General features: G+C 40.4%; 1 protein-coding gene across 1 annotated transcript in view; it reads left to right on the top strand.

Moving 5' to 3' along the window:
* Positions 1–7,217: 7,217 nt before the first annotated feature.
* STXBP6 (syntaxin binding protein 6 (amisyn)) overlaps positions 7,218–20,291 on the top strand; it is a 78,591-nt gene continuing 65,517 nt past the window's right edge. Inside the window, exon 1 of the mRNA XM_010134917.1 lies at positions 7,218–7,396. Within this exon, the coding sequence (XP_010133219.1) occupies positions 7,243–7,396 (154 nt within the window). The 5' untranslated portion in view covers positions 7,218–7,242. The remainder of the gene's footprint in view (positions 7,397–20,291) is intronic.

The following is a 20,291-nucleotide window of genomic DNA, read 5'->3' as shown; positions in this document are numbered from 1 at the left end:
TCAAACCACAGCTTAATAAAAAAAAAAAGAGGTTAAGAAGGCTTCTATTTCTATGGAAGAAGAGGCAGGCCACTCAGGAAGACTTACAAGTGTTTTGTGAGGAAGTACAGGGAGAAAAATAGAAAGTCCAAAGCCCAACTAGAACTTAATCTGACCACTGCCATAAAAGACAATAAAAGTTTCTGTAAATAGTAAAAGAAGGGCTAAGGGGAATTTTCATCTTCTACTAGATGCAGGGGAAAACAGTGACCAAGGGTGACGAAAAGATTAAGGTACTGAATGCCACCTTTGCCTCAGTCTTTAATAGTAAGACCTGTTGTTCTCTGAGTGCCCAGCCCCTTGAGCTGGAAGACAGAGACGAGGAGTGGAATGAAGCCCCCATAATCCAAGAGGAAATGGTCAGTGACCTGTCGCACCACTTAGATGCACACAAGCCTATGGGGCTGGACAGGATCCACCCAGGAGTACTGGGGGAGCTGGTGGAAGTGCTTGCCAAGCCACTTCATATCGTTCATCAGCAGCCTCGGCTAAACAGGGACATACCATTCTACTGGAGGTTAGCAAATGTGACACCCATCTACAAGAAGGGCCAGAAGGAGGATCCAGGGAACTGTCAGTCTGACCTCAGTACTGGGGAAGGTTATGGAGCAGATCATCCTGAGTGCCATCATGCAGCATGTACAGGACAATCAGGTGATCAGGCCCAGTCAGCATGGGTTTATGAAAGGTAGGTCCTGCTTGATTAGCCTGATCTGTTTCTATGACAAGGTGGCCCACTTAGTGGATGCGGGAAGAGCTGTGGCTGTTGTCTACCTAGACATTAGTAAAGCTCTTGACACTGTTCCCCACAGCTGTCTCCTGGAGAGTCTGGCTGCCTGTGGCTTGGATGAGTGTGCTCTTTGCTGGATAAAAAACTGGATGTGTGGCCAGGCCCAGAGAATGGTGGTGAATGGAGTTGTGACCAGATGCCAAGTGAACTGAACTGATGTTCCCCAGGGCTCAGTATTGGGGCCTGTTCTAATATCTTTATCAATGATCTGGATGAGGGGATTGAGTGTACCCTCAGTAAGTTGTCAGATGACCCCAAGTTGGGTAGGTGTGTCGATCTGCTTGAAAGTCGGGAGGTTCTACAGAGCGATCTGGACAGGCTGGATCGATGGGCCAAGGGCAATCGTATGAGTTTCAGTAAGGCCAAGTGCCAGGTCCTGCGCTGGGGTGACAGCAAACCCCAGGAACACTACAGGCTTGAGGAAGAGTGGCTGGAAACTGCCCAGCAGAAAAGGACCTGGGGGTGTTGGTCGACAGCAGCTGAATATGAGCCAGCAGCGTGCCCAGATGGCCAAGAAGGCCAGTGACATCCTTATATCAGCAGTAGTGTGGCCAGCAGGAGTAGGAAAGTGATTGTCCCCCCGTACTCAGCACTGGTGAGGCTGCACCTTGAATACTGTGGTGAGTTTCGGGCTCCTCATTACAAGAATGATGTTGAGGTGCTTGAGTATTCCACAGCAGGGCAACAAAGCTGGTGAAGAGTTTAGAGAACAAGTCCTGTGAGGAGCAGCTGAGTTGAACTGGGGTTGTTTAGCCTGGAGAAAAGGAGGCTCAAGGGAGACCTCACTACTCTCTACAACTACCTGAAAGTAGATTGTAGTGACGTGAGTGTCGGTCCCTTCTCCCGTATGACAAGCGATAGGATGAGAGGAAATGGCCTTAAGATACACCAGGAGAGGTTTAGGCTGGATAGTAGGAAAAAATTTATTTAGAGAAAGGATTGTGAAGCATTAGAACAAGCTGCCTTGGAGATATTTGAAAGATACATAGATGTGGTGCTTAGTGACGTGCCTTGGTGGTTACCTGGCAGTGCTGGGTTAGTGGTTGGACTCGACCTTTTCCAAGCAAGACAATTCTGTGATTCGAGTTTTCAGTATATTCTGCTGAACGTTGGTCTTGCATTGGGTGGACAACAATATAAATCCTCTGCAGGCTCCATTTAAAAGAAAGAAAAAAGTTATTTTACCACAAGACTCAATTTTTGGATTTAGGAGCCACTGCTCTGAGATCTTCTTATGTCCAGTTCAGCTTGTAGTGTGTATGTAAGTAAAAACACATTTCTTGTTTGTGTTTTAAATTATACAAATACAGTTACAGTTTCATAATTTTCATATTTTAGAATTAATACTTTATTCAAACCAATTCAGTTATTACTGACAACGTATTTGAAAAAATGAATTGGAAATATGACTGCCTACAAATAACTCTAAAGAGTGATTATTTTCTTTCTAGTAAATACTTTTAAAAGTCATGAACTCTTATTAGTAGGATGTAATTGAATTTTTCTGGCCTGTACTGTGGCTGCTGCTGTTGTTATTTAAATAAAAATCTATCAAGCAAAGTTAGTTTTGCGAATAGAAGGATGACAGAACATATTCTGAACTTCATGTTATGTTCAAACCTTTTAAAGATTTTACCGTGACTGTTTAGAGTAAGATTGATCTACTGGCTTAATCCTTGTTTGCAGAAATAATTAAACTTGGTGGTGTTCCTTTAGGATAGAGTTAAGCTTAATAAATAGATTGCAAGCCAACTTTAGAAATTGTATGTTCTAATATTGATTTTTTTTTTTTAAGGATTTGTAGTTTGCCTTGGTTTAGCAATGATTTTGTGCTTCTCCAAAGTTTTATTAGCTGTTTGTTTGAGACATTAACAAATACCGAATTTTGATGAACACTAATGATCAAATATGTAGTCTCAACACTTCCAGCAAGTAAATACCAGACAATTATCACCATAGCATAGAAGCTGGGCCTTTAATAATGGTGTCTTGCAGTGATTTCCTACAGTAGATTTCCTGTGTCAGGGTGGTGGCTTTTTAAAAGCAGATTTGAGTGCTTGCTAGAGCTATCAGTGCAGCCCAGCAATAGTGGGTTGCTCAGATGATTTCACACTGCAGGCAGCATTTCAGTGGTTAGCCTGTGCTGTGAGCCCATCCCTGTTTGTGCTTGAACTAAAGATCCTTGAAAACAGCAAGACTTGACATACTGAACATTTTTTTCTTTTTTTGGAAAACATTACTTGCTCGTCCTTCTCTTGCTTCTTATTTCACGTCTCCTTGCTAATTTACCACTCTATAAATCCTGCATGCTGAGCATTAGTTTCCCCAGTTCCTTCTGTATACCAGTACCTCAACAAAGAAATCTCCTTTTCCCCGCTCTTACTTGCGTAGCCCTATAAAACATCTGGATGTAAAGATAAGTCAGCTGCTTGCTGGCTGCCTGCCCAAAACCAGTCTGAGATTCTGGCTGACCAGAAAATCATCCAAGTTTTTTCTTACTGACCATGTGGGATCTGTGAAGGTATGAGCTTAAGTATCTTCGTTTTATTTAATATTTGTTTTAGAAATGACCTTTAATCACTGTCCTCTCTCACACTTACAGAGGAATGGAAATTAGTGATAGAAATATCATGAAGAAGAATTGTGGTAGAGAAGGATTTGAGGAAATGCAAATGGGCAAAGCACTGCAGGCACGACTTCAAATCCCCACAGGCATCTTCCCTCTCCAGCATTTCTGTTTGGGTGCTGGGTCACAGAGTAAATGCTGATCTCCTCTTCCATAACGCTGTGATGGCTGGAGTAGAAAACCACAGCAGGAGAATGGGATTTTCTTTGTTCAGCCAAAAGCATCATTATAATAATTTGAGTGGAATTAAATAGTGGAACAAAGAAAGCACGTGAAACAGGGAAGTGTGGGCTCTTTTTAAAGACTCTTAGGTTTACTGAAACGTTTAAACCCCCCTCGCCTCAGAGGGGTAAACGTTGTGAACAGTAATGCACTGTCTCAGAGTGCCCAGAGATCCTCCAATAGAAGTTTCTTCTTAAAGACATTTCGTATTGAGTACGGGGAAGCTGTTTGTGGTGTGAGTCCACACAGGCCGTGTATGGAAACTGCTGGTGGTTTGAATTCGTGCTGGAACGTGTGCCAAGAGCAAACATCACTGTGTAAAGAATCTGCATGTACTACATGAAGTTGTGCATGTACAGCCAGCGCTTTTTTATGAGAAGGAGTGTTTTTGTTGGAGAACTAGAAAAATTGAGACTTAGTGATGTTTCTTTAGCAAATCTTCTGTATTTTTTTCATTAAAACAAAAAGATTGCATTATATCTGCTTTTGAAAAAGAGGAACACTGGAATGTTTTACTTAAGCAAAGGTCTTTTGGGTAGATCCACCAGTAAATATGCAGAAGATTGCTTATTTAAATCCAGCTGCTGATTTTTTTTTTGACTTATAAAAACCAACTTCACACAGCCTGTACTGACAACTCAATCTCAAAAATCTGTTTGCACATAGGCACAGTTAGTTGCTTTTTAAAAAAAAAAAATAAATAGGGTTTTGTGGTTTGTGCAAGTGTCAGGTTCCACAGTAGGGAAGTACGCTGCATTGGATTAATTGCTTAGTTCTGGCATCTGAGGCTGTTGTTAACTGAGCCTCCTAGGCAGGGAGTACGTGCTTTAGTGGGAGATTTCAGTTACGAGGGTTGGTGTCTGCTGCGTCTGTTTAAGTACAGCTCCTGGTGGAGGTGTATAGAACAGCTTAATCACAAAGCAAATAACAGAGTGCAGCAATAAACTGCGATATTTGATTGTTACATGTCATGTCTTCTGTGTTTCTACTGCAACAGGAGATTTAATCTGCCTTGGAATACTGTCTTGAGCTAGACTTTATTTAAAGTTGGGTTTGTTGGATTGTGCATAGAAGCACTTGCATTATGAAATAGAGAGGTATGTTAATTAAATCTCATAGGTTTTGCATTTATTTGGGGTTATTGTATATGTGGCAGTCATTCTAGTTTCATGTGTAAGCTGCAGGGCATGTACGAAGAGAATGGTTTGGGAAACCTATGAAACAGGATTTGGATAGTGTCTGTTTTTTGTTTGGCTTGTCTCCTGTCCAGCAGAGTCTTACCAAACAAGGCTATATACAGTGAGACCTGTAGCTTGTAATATCCTTAAAGTAAACCTTGAAGTACGATATGAAAGTTTTGAAGCTGTAAACCACTAACATTTTCTGCTCCTCAACTGTAGGTAAGGAAAACTTGTATTCTCTCTTAGTCTAGGAAGTCTTTACATCATTGAGTGTATCTTTGAAATCACACTTGATTTTGCAGTGTGTGAACCTCAAGTAAACGTCTGAGAACATCAGTTTAACAACTCACTTGCAGAGTTAGCAGCATACTTGCAAGCTGAAGACCCTACTATATTTTTACCTGTGTGTTTTTCCCAAAGAGCTATTTATTGAAAATCCTTAAGCATGTGAAAGTCTGAGGCTGAAGTTGTTTTTGCAAAGGTTATCAGTCTATCTCAGTCAGGAGGAGGTGTGCGTCATTAAACTCATAGTCATTGACAGTGGCCTTGAATTTAAAAAAAGACAATTGCCCTGAAAACTGCAAATATTTTCATAACACAGAAGAGTTGTAGTATAATGAACGTGAATGTGAAAACAACCTTTTCAAAGTAACTGACAGGTAAGGTCAATATTTTGGTTCTGTTTTCATGTTGGTGCATTTGTTGTTAAAGGATAGATGACTTACGTGGCAGGAGTTGCAAAATCACATCTTTTCAGGAGCTCCACATTCTTCTTTTGAAATTCATCTGGATTTGCCTTTTGATGAGGCCTTTTTTAAAACGAAAGTGATTTTTGTAAAGTTGAGTGTAAAATGACTTCATGCTAAACTTGTCAGAATTTGAATACCTCTATATTGGTGAACTGAGATATAATATTACAGATTATTTTGTCAAAGGACTCTACTTGCATCCCAAAATAAGTAGATAGTGCATTTCATTTGGACTAAGTTGTGTGCTTTCACGCTCCATGAATACAGCTCTCTTGGGTTTTTTATTTCTTTTTTTTCTTATTAAGATAAGGGAATACAGTAAGTGCCAGCAAAATCTTAAGACTGATAGCGTTAAGGCGATTAGTTTGCTGGTAGTGCATGTGGTGAAAGTAGTAGATCCATGGCTCTTTTGGCTTCATAATCTAATTTGACTGGCATTCATCTATGTTTTCTAATAGTTAAGTTGTGGCAAATATCAGTGATCCCACAGGCAGAATTTCTGGTTTCAGTATTTGAGACCTAAAGATGATCTTACTGAGAAAGCTAAGGATGTCGAAAAAGATCTGTAGGCTTGAAAGACTTTAGTATTAAGCAGATGTGGAATTTAATGTATGTGTATTGGAGCATCATTCTATTTGCACAATTAAAAGGCGCATTCAGCAGTCTCTATCAGCGAGACCTATGTACTTATTAACAAATTCCAGTGTAGAAGTAATTGGAGTTACAGCTGTGGTGCTCTCTACATACAAAACCTGTTAACGTCCCCTCTGCAACTGAGCCCTCTCTCCTTTAGTTCGGCTCCTCAGTAAGCTGTGCTCAGATCAACCTTTCCATTGCTGCACTCACCAAATGAGCAGCTTCCTTCCCTCTCCCTCACTGTTCTCTACGATTTTTGTTTCTCTCCAAATGCCTTTCCTAAGTTGAGTGTGCTGTTTTCTTATGAAACACATTGAGGAACTGCCCTGGGTCAAGATTACTTAGCAGAAAAGAGGAGGTGTGGTTTTGTCTTCATTACCCCTGATGGTTTCTCTGACACTATTTCATTTGCAGTTGCTCAGTTGGAAATTACAGAGGAGTTGAGAGAATGAGGTGCTAAAGCTGCAAGAGGTGCAGGAAATGCTTAATAAAGTACTATCACCAAGAGCAGTGCTCCTGAAGGAACAGCCTTACAAGTCTAAAGCTTTCTGTCTCTTCTGTGAATGCGTTTTGTCTGCCTTCCCCCTGCCTTTGCCGATGCTTTCATTGTCTGTGTGGGACAAATGAGTTTCCCTCCACCAGAGAGGGAATTACTGAAGCTTTCATGCAGCATAGAGTTACAGGATGTCTCTCTAAGAAGATTTTGCATCATATTGGAGTACTAGTGCGGGCAGATTCTGTCCAAAATAAACTAAGCTAGTTTAAGAGAATTTAAGAAGCATGGAGAGCAACTTCAGTGAAGACTCTTAGATGCTTCAAAAATTCTGCCTCTTAAGAGCATGAAATATTCTTTGACTCATTAAAAAGTTTATTTGAAAGTTAGAGCTGCTAATCCCCATGTAAGTTAACTGGACTGTTGCTTAACTTAGTTTCTAATATCTTTTTTTATTTTTGGTTTTATTTTTAGAAAGCAGCAGTCTGCTGTGTCTGTGATCTACAATGAATGCCAAATCTGCAATCAGCAAAGAAATTTTTGCCCCACATGATGAAAGGATGCTGGGAGCTGTCCAAGTGAAAAGAAGAACAAAAAAAAAGATTCCTTTCCTAGCTACTGGGGGTCAGGGTGAATATTTAACATACATCTGCCTGTCAGGTAAGATTAATGGTTTTGACATGCAGTTATCTGTTTAGGTGTATCTTTGATTAACTGAGTAGGTGTTAGCCATAAGGAGCTGGGTGACTCGAATCTTAAAAAAGTTACTAGAGAATTATGATGCTTTTATCTTTAATCCTGAGAATCCACACTCAAGGCTATCGATACTTATACCATATAATAAATTGAACAGATGGTTTTATTGTTTAAAAAAACCCTCAAACAGGTGTTCTGTGACAGCGTAGCTGCAGAGTATGAAAAAGTAGAATATCTGGTAACAATCTTTAATTACTGAGGTTAACATTCCTCTTGGAGAGATGAACTTACATTGTATTTTAATGCTCTGAATTTTTTTGTTTGAAGCAAATATGTTTTCCTCTTTTTCTCATACTTGCCTTTATTCGTTACCAGCACATTGGGTGCATAGATACGCAACTTTCAGCCAGGATATTTTTCAGTTCATTGAACAGAATAGTGGTGCTATGTGTCAATTCACCTGAAGGGATGAAGATGAAAATATTTGGATTGGAGGAGAAAAGAATGTGTGAAGGCACATTTTGAGAGGTCATGTGAAACAGAGAGAAATGTTCTATTTGTTGCTAATGAGTTCAGATGAAATTGATTTGAGTTTTTCCAATGTCAAACTAGCACTCATGAGAGTATGGGTTTCAGGAACAGGGTAGGTAGTAGCTGTATGGTAATTCTACCCTTTTTAATGAAAATTTGAATTAATATGTTTTTAATTGTATAAATGACAGCCCATAATTGGGTAACTGGTGGTTAACTATGGCATTGTAGGTTTTTGGCTGGCTTTCTCTTTATGCTTTCAATACTTTCAGATTATTGTAGTGAAATTTACCTTAATTTAAAATAAGATGTAAGATTACATCTTAAGGCAGCTGAAAAGCAGTTTGTGATCGTGACTTCCCTGTAGTTTATACCTGTTTTCAAACTCCGAGTGGAGTTCAGTGGCCTGGAGGTAAGCATTCAGTGCAGTGTTGGGTTTCCAGCCCTTCTTCAGGCAGCTCTCTAGAAAGGCAGAAATCCCTTGTTTCTGACTGCCAGCTGGGCATGTGTGAATGTCTTTGGTATCCTAGGGTGATTTAGTCAAGTTTTTCGGCATATCAGTTGCTCCTTTTGAGTGTGTGCATCTTACTGGAAGTACAGGTAATGGTCAGCGGAGGAAGTACTCTGTGAATCTTAGAAGAATGCATATACTTTTGAACTAAATGTAGATAGTGTTTCATGGATTCTTTCGTGGTTTTTTTTTTTTTCTGCTGAAAACTATGTTAAAACTTTCAAAATACAAAAAGTAAAACCCAGTTACTCTATGACTGGTGTAAGACATCACATGCTTGCAGACAAAATGTACATTTATTAAATGCTTCTGTTGAAATAAAAGCTGCAGAATATATGCACACACGTGCTGAGGACAATGAGTCAGAACAGAAGACTTCTCATTTCCCGCTGAGTGTTCCACTTGTCATTTTCCCCACAAAGAGAGCTGCAAGGAGCGGTTTAAAAATGAATTCACTTAGGCTGTTCCCTAGGCTCATGGTTGGGATATTCTTTTTGCATTTTTTTTCTGTAAGGATTGCAGGTTTCAGTCCTCTCAAGCTGCAGAGGAAACTGAAGCTAGGACTGCCATCTCGTAAATATCAAATCGCTACCTTTTGAAGCAAAGCTCAACTCTTCTTCCTTTGGCAGTTAAATTTTTCAAGAGTTGGTCTGATTTTTTTCTTAAACCATCTTATTTTGAAGAACAATCCTGTTCTAGGACCCTGCGGTCAGTTTGGAATACCCAGGTGTTTGACACTCGTGTTCATGAGGAAAGGTTAGAGCTGTGATCTGTGCCAGTAATTTTTCTGTAGGCTAACTCTGTTCAGCAGATGGAATATTTAATCATGTTTTTTTAGTTGTCATTCTGGAGAACCTAGCCCTCCACCACCAGCTCCCCCACCCCCATGTTGATGTGTAGCAGCCAACATGGATTTTAAGAGATTGAATGATCTTAGAGGCTTTTAACTTCTGCAGCAGGGTAACATATTATGACTAAGGAAGAAACAGCAGGTGCCCTGACTCCAGCAGAGTTTCTTACTGATGACAAGGAGAAACATTCAGGATCTAAATAAAGTTACTGTATAGTGGGCACCAAAAAGCTGCATTACTGTACTGGGAGAGCCCATGTGCGTGGCTCACAGAGTGGAGGTTTGCAGGGATCTGAGACCAGGTGTTTTTATATACATTTATAGTTTATGTTACAGAATGTACAGTATGATTGATAATTCCAGTAGACAGTGAAGGAACTAAGCAGAGGACTGCCTGGCTGCATTTGTGTTTGAGGGCAATATTAGAGTTCCCAATACTCTGATTGGAAAGGTGGTGCAGTTCAATAAAGCGTAATCAGTTAATTTAGTTGAGAATAATCACTGGCATAAAACTAAGGGGTTGACTGTTTCTGCCACTGTGCTTAAAGGACATTGTGGCAAGGGTAAACTGTGGTTTTTGCTCTTCCTGATCACTGTAAAGCCATAATGGTTTTAGTTGCAACAAGAAACTGTGTTACAAATCAAGAAAAAGTTTTCCTTTAGTAAGGGTCAGTTAATGTTGGGATGGCAGTTTAGCCGTGTTCCCAAACAGTCTAAGACGAACTATATCTTGGGATAACAGAACATACGTGGTGACCTTTCATTTTTTTTGTGATTTGGTACAGTGAATCACAATGGTGATTCTAGACACAAATGTATCACTTGGTTGGAAGAGACCTTAAAGGTCATCAAGTCCAACCGTTCACCCTACACTGCCAGGGTTCCTAAACCATGTCCCTCAGCACCATGTCTACACATCTTTTAAACACCTCCAGGGATGGGGACTCCATCACTTTCCTGGGCAGCCTGTTCCAAAGCTTAATGACTCTCTGTGTAAAGAAATTTTTCCTGATATCCAGGTTGGGACATCCTCCACTGCCCTGGCCAGCCTGTCCCAGTGCTGCACAGCCCTCTGTGTACAGAAGTTCTTCCTGATATCTGACCTAGATCTCCCCGGTGCAACTTAAGGCCATTTCCTCTTGTCCTGTCACTTGTCATGCGGGAGAGGAGACCAACCCCCACCTCCCTACAGCCTCCTTTCAGGCAGTTGCAGAGAGTGATAAGGTTTCCCCCCAGCCTCCTTTTCTCCAGGCTAGACAACCCCAGTTCCCTCCACTGCTCCTCATAAGACTTGCTCTCCAGACCCTGCACCAGCTTTGTTGCCCTTCTCTGAACATTCTCAAGCATCTAAATGCTCTTCATGAAGTGAGGGGTTCAAAACTGGACACAGTACTCAAGGTGTGGCCTCACCAGTGCCGAGTACAGGGGGACAATCATTTTGCCCAGTCCTGCTGGCCACACTATTGCTGATACAAGCCAGGATGCTGTTGGCCTTCTTGGGCACCTGGGCACACTGCTGGCTCATATTCAGCCACTGTCAACCAGCACCCCCAGGTCCTTTTCTGCTGGGCAGTTTCCAGCCACTCCTCCGCAAGCCTGTAGCATTGCAGAGAGTTGTTGTGGTCCAAGTGCAGGACCTGACACTTGGCCTTATTGTACTTCATACTGTTGGCCTCAGCCCATCGATCCAGCCTGTCCAGGTCCCTCTGTAGAGCTTCCTGACCTTCAAGCAGATCAACACAACCACCCAACTTGGTGTCATCTGCAAACTTACTGAGGATGCACACGATCCCCTCATCCAGGTTATTGATAAAGATATTAGACAGAACAGGCCCCAATACTGAGCCCTGGGGGACACCACCGGTGACCAGTCGCCTCCTGGATTCGAGTCCGTTCACCGCCACTCTCTGGGCCCGGCCATCCAGGTTTTTATCCAGCGGAGATTACACTCTTCCAGGCCAGAGGCAGCCAGTTTCTCCAGGAGACTGCTGTCAAAGGCCTTACTAAAGCCCAAGCAGACACATCCACAGCTCTTCCCTCATCCACTGAGCGGATCACCTTGTCATAGAAGGAGATCAAGTTGGTCAAACAAGACCTGCTCTTCATAAACCCACGCTGACTGTCTAGCTGACATGCTGAAGCTCTGGGATTTAGTTTCCATTTCAAGCGACACCTGCTTTAATGCTGAGTGGTGCAACATCTATCTTGGAAACGCCTTTAACAGCCTTTGGCCCTCGTCCCATTTTTGCCGGGTTTGCTATGCTTCAGGAAAATGTAGTGACTGGACTCTCTGTGTTCTCAGTTTCTTTGGACTCATTCATTTTGGCCTTTGCTAAAAGGTATTTGATAATTTACTGTTTAGAACTAAATTTGTCAGGTGAAAGAATACACATAGAAACCAACCTGTTAAGAGACTTATAAATATTTGGGAATATAAAGTATCTTGCCTATTTGTAGTTTCATTCAAGATATGGTACAGAAAATGAAACATCAGCCACTGTGATCGCTATTTTTATTTACTGCTCAGTTTGGAACTGACAAATTGCACAAATTATTATAATCAGGGGTCAATGTTTTCCTTTCTGTGTTGAATTAAAAATACATTTTGTCATAATTGTTGTCTACCTGCATTTTTATAACCATGGATAGAGATGCTGACAGGGAGAGAATGTCCTCAGGCCTGAAAGTGATGGGATAGTGAAGCATTGGAAGGAACAGAGCAAGATGAGCGAGTAAGGGTGATTCTTCCTTAAAATTTGTGTTACTAAATATTGAATTGGTTAAAAGGAAATACTCATTAGTGCGTCAAGAAGTTGTACCTAAAGCGTGTCACCAGAAACTGGAGACAGGTTAAGGTAAGAAAGCTGTAGCAAGGCTGCTTGCTGGACCAGTGGAAACGGAGCAGCTGGGTTACCTGCAACCTTCCAGCCTGCTGTAGTGGTGGGGCTGGCCAAGGGAGGCTGACAGGCAGAGCCAGGAGAGATCTTTCGGGAGTTTAGTTGAAGAGCAGCAAGAAAGGGGTAGACAGATGGGAAACACAGAGGTGGGGTGGCTGTAGGCAGAACAGAGAAGATGAAAACTGGGATTTTTTTTTTTCTAATGTAGAAGAGGATTTAACACAGAGAAAAGACAAGACATTCAGAGCTGAAAGTGGATATTTATCACCTCCTCCACACTAGCAGACCTAGTGACAGTTATTGGATCAGATCTAAGTTTTAATTTTGTCACCATTTTCTTATATAATTGAAACATAATTGATTAAAAATAGTTCTTAGTCTTACTTAGAATTGTGAATCAAGTATACAATACTGAAAAGGTCACTTCAGAAAAATAGGACATTGGTGATCTCTCCTGCTTGCTTATGCACAGTTCTGTGTGTGTTATTTCCTTTGACACCCTATCACTGCATTTTTTAAGTAACTTCTAATATTTAAAAAGGTTTTTAATTAGTTTTGGAAACATTCCAGTTTGTACATATGGATGTGGCGTTGACCTTTCAGGAATAAAAATCTATTGCAGTTGCAGTGAACTGAATGAACCAGATGGTTCCTTTTGATCCTGAATTCCTGTGTGTCACAACACTCCCAGCTTATTTGCACCATTCTTTGTAGTCCTTCTGCAAAGGACTTGGAATTTGACTGTAAAGTTAAAGTTGTTTAAAACAGGGAGTGTTTCTCCCCTGTGGTTACAACAGTGTTCTTCGCCATCTCCAAATTCAAGTAACATATTGCAATGACTTTTGTCTGATAGTACAATCTATCAAGAATGATGGTAAAAAAGCCAAAGGGAAATGCAAAGAAATTATAAGGCATAATATACGAAAATGAGATATACATACAGGGGGAGTGTTGGGGTTTGTCTTCCTTCTTTAAAATTCAGCTGTATTGACTATGTCATAGACTGGAAAGACAGGCAGTAAATAGCTTAAAAAGCTTTTTGCAGTTACCACAGTAGGTTTTTGGGTGTTTTCTTTTTCTTCAAAGTATACAGAGAGACAGAGGCTTAGCTTATTAGCTTAAATAATTCTGTGAATGTCCTCACTTGTGCACTTACAGCATGCTTACTTCAGGTATCTAACCACACCACTCAGTTGCGCTTCCAACATGAGCTTTTATGTTCTGTGTTTTGCCTGTAGAGCCAATGGTGCTGTGAAATTGTTTCTCCAAATTTTATTTTTTCCAAATATGACTACTTTATTCCTCCCATGGAGGAGCTGGCTGCTCATGGAATTTAATATTACCCAGGAATGACCTATATCTCATGTTCCTTTAAAGATCACTTGGCATGGCTGCCACAAACTGGCCCTAATTTCATGGGGAGTTCAACGGCAGGTTAAATGCAATTGAGATTTCAGCATGGTAGCTGAACTGGAAATTGGAAAGTAGTGAGAAGAAACTTCATATCAAAAGAATTCAGTTTTCTCCTAATGTGCTCTCATTTTCCATTTGAGTTTTGCTACTGTACTGAAGTGACAATCTCCCAATTTATTTTCTGCATTTTCTTGTTGAAAAAAATATCTCATTTTCAGGAGTGCAGAGGATTCCCATGGTTCCTTCTCGGGACATGAGAAACCAAAAATAAGCTTTTAATTTTCTACTGATTTTTCAAGGAGAATGCTGAAATTGCCTCGCCACAGGGTGTATTGATATATTATTGTGTGTTTGGGGTGAGAATTTCCCTCCTGTTTAAATGTTGTGTTAAGGAGTGAGAATGATACTGCAGTGTCCATTGTCAGACACAGGGCATTCGCTTTGAGTCTGACCCACTTAGATGTCAGACTCCACTGAATGTTTGGTTATTTAAAATAGAACATGATTGACGTGAGAGATTTGTTCAGCCCAGAAAAACATGCATACCGACAGTACCAAATGGTGGTCCAGTCTATGCTCTGAGCTGGACAGCCATTTGAAGACAACTGCAGGCTGGTTGTTGTGCTTTCCCTAGCCCCACGGACCCAGCTGAGCACGGCAGGCTGAGCACCTGGGCACACACCAGCTTGTTCATTTAGGGATCGGGGGAGTTATTTCTGGTGCCTGTGCTTAATGCAAGGGCTGCATGTGTTGCAGAGGATGGCCCTAACGTAAAGACTCATTCTGTCCCTCAGAGAAGAGAGATGTTAAATATTCCTGTGTCTCCAATGAGTTCCTAGAATACTATCCATTGGTATAAAAAGTGTGGCTGCCATCACCAATTCTCTGCCTAACACTTTTGCATTTTATCTGAAAACACCTGGGAGCTTGCTGACAGCCAATGGAGAAACTATTCCAGAATTCAATGTACAGGACTCTGCAGTGCAGGAAATGTAGAAAATAAATGTACTATTCTTTCTTTATTGGCTTTTTTAAATGTCAGATACAGGCACATTGGAGACTTTTTTCAGTTAGCTACTGATACCATGAAAACCTTCTCATTGTGCAGAGTCAGTGGCTGCTTTTGCTTCCAGTTACTCGGAGATGCAGCCTACACAGATCTTGTGCTAATTTTGCATTCGTGTTGACTAAGTCAAAGTCATACAATTTGCTAGTGTGGGTGGAGTTAAATTGATGCAACATTCTGTGGTTTCCACACACATGTAGTTAGGTTCCATTTTAATGGCAGTGTCTTTGTGTTTTTTCCTGGACTTCCAAGGACCTATGACAGCCTTCCAGGTGCCAATACTGACGTTCATGTGTCTGTAGCTTTTTACTGTTACTCATGCAGCTGAGCTGGTGCAAACGTGTGAGCAAGACTCTCTGGCCGTGAGAAACAGGAACAGCTTCAGCTAACTTTTACTCGTATGAAACTATTAAGACTAACATGACTGTTGTAAAAAATACAGTACAGCGATGCAGATGCTGTGATGAAAACTTTTTTTTTTTAATTTTTAACAGTAAGAATAGCAAGTAATTGGAATAGCTGGCTATGAAAAGTTACATAGTATGTCGCTGGAGACCTTTGGGAAGAAGCTATGGAAGTGTGTCAGGAATAACATGAAAGGTGACTGTTTTGCCTTTAGAACAAGATGCTCTAAGAGATCACTTGGGTTTACTTCTAGATGGATTTTTTTTAATACATTATTACATAGATTAATTTTTTCAGAGCAGCATCAGCACAGAAGAAAAAATAATAATATTACTATTTTTTGATGAATTAGCTACTGATTATTTTTTGCCCTGTTCTAGTGCTGCATGCCTTTCGACAGGTTTATATATACATGTGATGGCATATACCTGTGTAAAATGTAAACATACTAAATTTTTTAATTCAGTCTTCATACAGTAATTGTTCTCCTACCAGAGGGTATGTAAATACACACAAGTGTTGCCAGCCTTTATACGCAGTTTCATATATTCTGTATCTTGTTTCTGCATTTCCATTTTACTGTTTGTATTTTCTGATCACAAAATCTGGGAAACAATTTTACGAGTGCATAGAGTGCACTGTCTATGTCATACTTGGTTGGTAATTGAAGGTTGTAAAAGACATTTGAATACTCAGTTTTATTTCTTTTTGCCATAGTTCAATCTTGAAAAATCAGCTTTCCTCATGTGGGGAAATAGTTCATTCTCTGAAGAAGCTTTCCAGGAAACCTGCTGAAATACATAAGCTCTTCAGTGAAAATTAAAGGCATATGTGAGTATTTCTTAAATTGAGTCAGGAGGTTGTGGCAAACATAAAAAAGGGTCAAGAACTGTGTCCTTTCAATAAGCGTGTTTTTGCCTTGAAACTTTCAATGTTTGGAGAGTGGAATAGGCTCATTCCATTTTTTTCCTTGTTGTACTCCATTAATTTAGAAAAATTATTTAATCATTCCAGTGCTTATCTGTTCTACTTCTGTAATCAGATAACGTCTTCTTGGGATTGTGTACATGGCAGATTACTCTATTTTCTTTACCACTGAGTGTGTTTTAAGCTGATGCTCGTAACTGTTGCTTTGCAAAGTTATTGCCAGTGATGAGATCAAATACAAAAAATTCATTAAATGCTACGGAAAAAATCCCCGTGCTTACTGACTGTAAGGGTTACTACAAAGGCAGTTTTCGCGTCACATAAATCCTCAGTAGGAAGACATCATCAAATACGCAAGTATGATCCTGGCCTTTTACGGATGGGTACAATTTTCTGTCATTAATGTTGCCTCCGAGGACAGTCTCAGTGGAGTTAAAATCCTTTCTAAAAGTGATAGGATTGAAGCAAATAAATCTCTTCAGCACCCCTACCTTATCTTTATAGGCTTTCTTTTAACCTCGATTAACCATCATAGAAGTTGGGAGGAAATCTTGTACTGTTTTGTGGTGAAAATGCAAATCTTTTTTTTTTTTTCTTCAAAAGCCAGAACAGAAAAAAAACCCCCAAAGAACCTCCTTTTTCTTCCACTTCTTCCAAGGGTAAAGTTCATAACCATCTCTGTTGTATCTTGGTAATGGCTTCTTTAAGGTGAAGGTTTAATCGTTCAGGCACGCGTAGGGCAAATGAATGTCCGGCTCCTCTTGCTGTGTGTTCAGTGACCTGTATTCACTGCTCTGAACTGACCATTAGGTTGGTGAAGGAGAGCACTGGTATTTTTTGAATTGTTGCTTAATGCGGTCATAGAAACTGTGGAAGCAGTTGTTTCCAGTATTGCTGGTTGATGGTAACTGGTGGTGCTTGGACACATCTCTTGCTGTGTCCCAGAAGACTGGCAGCACAGACAACGGTAATGCTTGTCTCAAAAACAGCTTCCTTGTTTCATGACAGCTCAGTGAATTAGCCACGATGTTGATGTTTTGGGTGCAGTGCTCACATTAAACTGTCAAAATATTATTGTCTTCATCCCTGTATAGTAATTGATTGTGATACTGAATACAGTTCTTAAGCAAGCCTTGCTTCCCTTCCTCATCAGAACGTGTTTTGTCTTTGTTAGGTATTGCTGATATTTTAACTCCGTCATTCCCAAAAGGAGTTGTAGAAGTCCAAGTGGCACGTGCTCCTGATAACAACTGCCAAATTCCATTTTATAAAAGGAATTTAAAAACCTGAATCATGTTAAGAGTCTTTGAAAAGCTTTACCAGTGATCACATCAGAACTGAAAAACTGGTGGCTTCTGAGTGGGAGACAGATTAACCTTCTGTTCTTCGTTATTGACCTTTTATATTTATTTAAATAGGAGAGTGGAAATTATGAACATCTGTGGTGGATAAGCTACATTTGTTGATTGTATTCAAAATAATACCCTTAATATATGCTGATGCTCTAATCCCTCTTGACTCTGAGTTGTTCAACTTATTGTAACCAGTCCTGTTTTCACAAGAATTTTGTGTGGGAGGGAATCTTGTTATAGCAATGCTACCGAATTACATATTTGAAAGCATCTAGTCTAAGATTAGTGTGATGGGGTTTTTTTTCTTGAAACGGAGAAAGAATGTATTTGTGTTCCCATGTATCCTCCCAACACACAACTTCATCTAGTTTGCACGCAGGAAATATTTTCTGAATTTCAGGCTGAAGCTGTGCAGTTAATGTCTGCTGGGTTTTTTTCTCCACCACCCACCCCCCCGCCCTGAACAGAATTGTAGCAGATTGATAAAGCTTAACAGTTGACTATTGTACATCACGTTCAGTCTTATAAAATGATGCATTGATCCAGGGATCTTGTTTTACTAATGTTTCCTTCAGTCTCACTCAGAACTGAGCTTTTGGAATTGCTCTTTCTCCACCTCCAAGTACACGTGGCCTCTTTGGAAAGATTTCCAAAACCCGAAATGAGATTTCCTTGGAAAAATAAGAAAAGAAAAAGTATAAGCAAAACAAAACCATAGGAAACTTGATGGGATAGGTTTAATATTTCTAAATACAAAGACTGTATTGATGCAATTTATATGTATAAAACAAGCTGGTTGGAAATGTACAATGGAAGCTGTGTGTTGCCCCATTCATCATAAAGGAAGCCTGATGAGGTTATTACTAGTGGGATTTGTAGCCTCTTCCATGGAGACATCCAAAAATGACTGTGAAGGCTTACATAAAGTAGTTAAGTTGCAGGCTCCCTTCCCCCCACTCTGTGTTCAGGAGAGGATGGTAGCTCTGTGGTGCTTTATGCATTTGTTGGAATTACTTGTGCTGGGTAAGTTTGTATTTCTCAAGAGCTGGCAGTAGCTTCCTTCAGTGAGTAGAGCACATTTCACTGCAGTGGTTTGCCCAGAACATGGCAGATGCTTGCTTCAAGTTTAGTGTCAGGTTAAAATGTTTGAATGTCGTGCTGTCTTTGGAAGCAGTTTGTTAGCTCTTTGTCCATGTGAGGCTTTTGGCAGGACTTGGTGCTATCTCATGTGATAAAAATGCAGAGCTAGAAGTAAGGACATGCTAAACAACATTGCATGGTAACTATTCCTTTGCGGTGAAGTACAGCAATTCTGCACATGCGACCTGTGTGAGTATCCCCTGATTGCTAGCTTTGGTGGGAACATTTCTCCTTGTACTGTAACAGTTAAAACTGGTGTGTTTTGCTTTGAGGCAGGATTCATTTTGAAGAGCTTTCTTAGTTTTCATGATGCTGGAAAGTGGTATTTATAGTACCCTGACTCACTGCATTATGGATTGTTGAACTTGAATTGTGCTGGGCAGAAAACATCTGGGTTGTTCCTTTGTTGCTGCACTTCAGAAAGCATTTCTGTCAATTGCTGTGTAGCCCTGCTCTTAGTAGTTCTGTCAGCTTATGAAGAAAAACAGTTCTCTTTCTGCCTGACTGGTGGTTGGTGTATGACAGGCTCCTTTAGTAGATAAACATTAGATTAAAATCTTAGCCTTTTATAGTACTTCAAGCTGTAGGAGTCAAATCCTGTAAGATTTAACCATACTTCTGACCTTCGAAGACTGTACTCTCAAATAATTTTCAGTGCAGAGCAGCAGGTAAGAAGTGCTTAACAAAGTACTGGAATATTACATCAAGCTTCTTTATCATTAGGCAGCTTTTATTGTTGCCGTGACAAAGAGGACGATGAATAATGCAGTCTCGATCTCTAAATATTTTCTGTTTTTGACTTTAATCTATAAATAATCTTTTTAAAGCACGTTAAATCAGAATGGATGCCTGCTCTTCTGTGATTCTGCTGAGATTTGCCTGTATCTCCCAGTTTAACCACACTGCTGCCACAGGTACAGATCAAGTAGCATGCCATGCATAAATTACAGTAGGGAGGGAATTTTAAACTAATTTTTTCCCATTCTCCCTTACTGGTATAATATCTCAACATATCAGACAATAAAAAAAAGACAATAAAAACAAGCTCATGGTGTTGTGTGTGTGTGTATATGCTACTGCAAACAATTGCATTTACAGCAGGCGGTGGTTTTCCTCCAGCCTACTTCCATTAAGATTTTTATGTAACTTGGTTTTTGTAGTCTGATTATGCATATCCTAACAAGAAGGAAAAAACAACACACGAAGGGTGGGGAGGCTGAGAGAATATAAACTAAGCAAAGTTTTGTTGGCCTTGTGTCAGGAAGGAGCCTACCCATTTGTTCAAGTAAAAACAATCTAGTAGCTGTTTAGCTGGAACAGCTTCATAGAGAAAGTCTGTCAGCTGCTCCTTCGCTGTGTTCGGTAAGAGTCCAGCAGCACACAGTAACTTTCGGTAGCCTGAGGGAATGAAGGGGTTAAATCAAACTGCAGCTCAAATTCTCCAGCATTAGTGTTTTGAAGAAAACATCACTTAAGAGAAACTTTTAGGGGGTGGGTCTGAGATAGCTTTATAATAGTGCGGAACATAAACATCAGGCAGTGGAGTTTCTTAGGCAGTTTTGTCCCCTAAATCTAGATGGCTATTGGAAAATTGCTCTAAGCATCTAATTGTCCTTCTGTATGGTCTCCTCACACATGTCTTCAGAGGACAGGCTCAGCTGGAAGGGAAGCTGCAACATAACCTTGCTGGATGAAATAACTAGTGGATACTTTTCATGGATAATACGATATCGGCCCCTGCTGTGTTAGTTTTCTTAAATCTCTGCC

Source organism: Buceros rhinoceros, unplaced genomic scaffold (assembly GCF_000710305.1).
Source record: "Buceros rhinoceros silvestris isolate BGI_N320 unplaced genomic scaffold, ASM71030v1 scaffold2624, whole genome shotgun sequence".
Lineage (NCBI taxonomy): Eukaryota > Metazoa > Chordata > Aves > Bucerotiformes > Bucerotidae > Buceros > Buceros rhinoceros.
The sequence above is the reverse complement of the archived record's forward strand: the minus strand, read 5'-3'. Positions and strand labels throughout refer to the sequence as shown.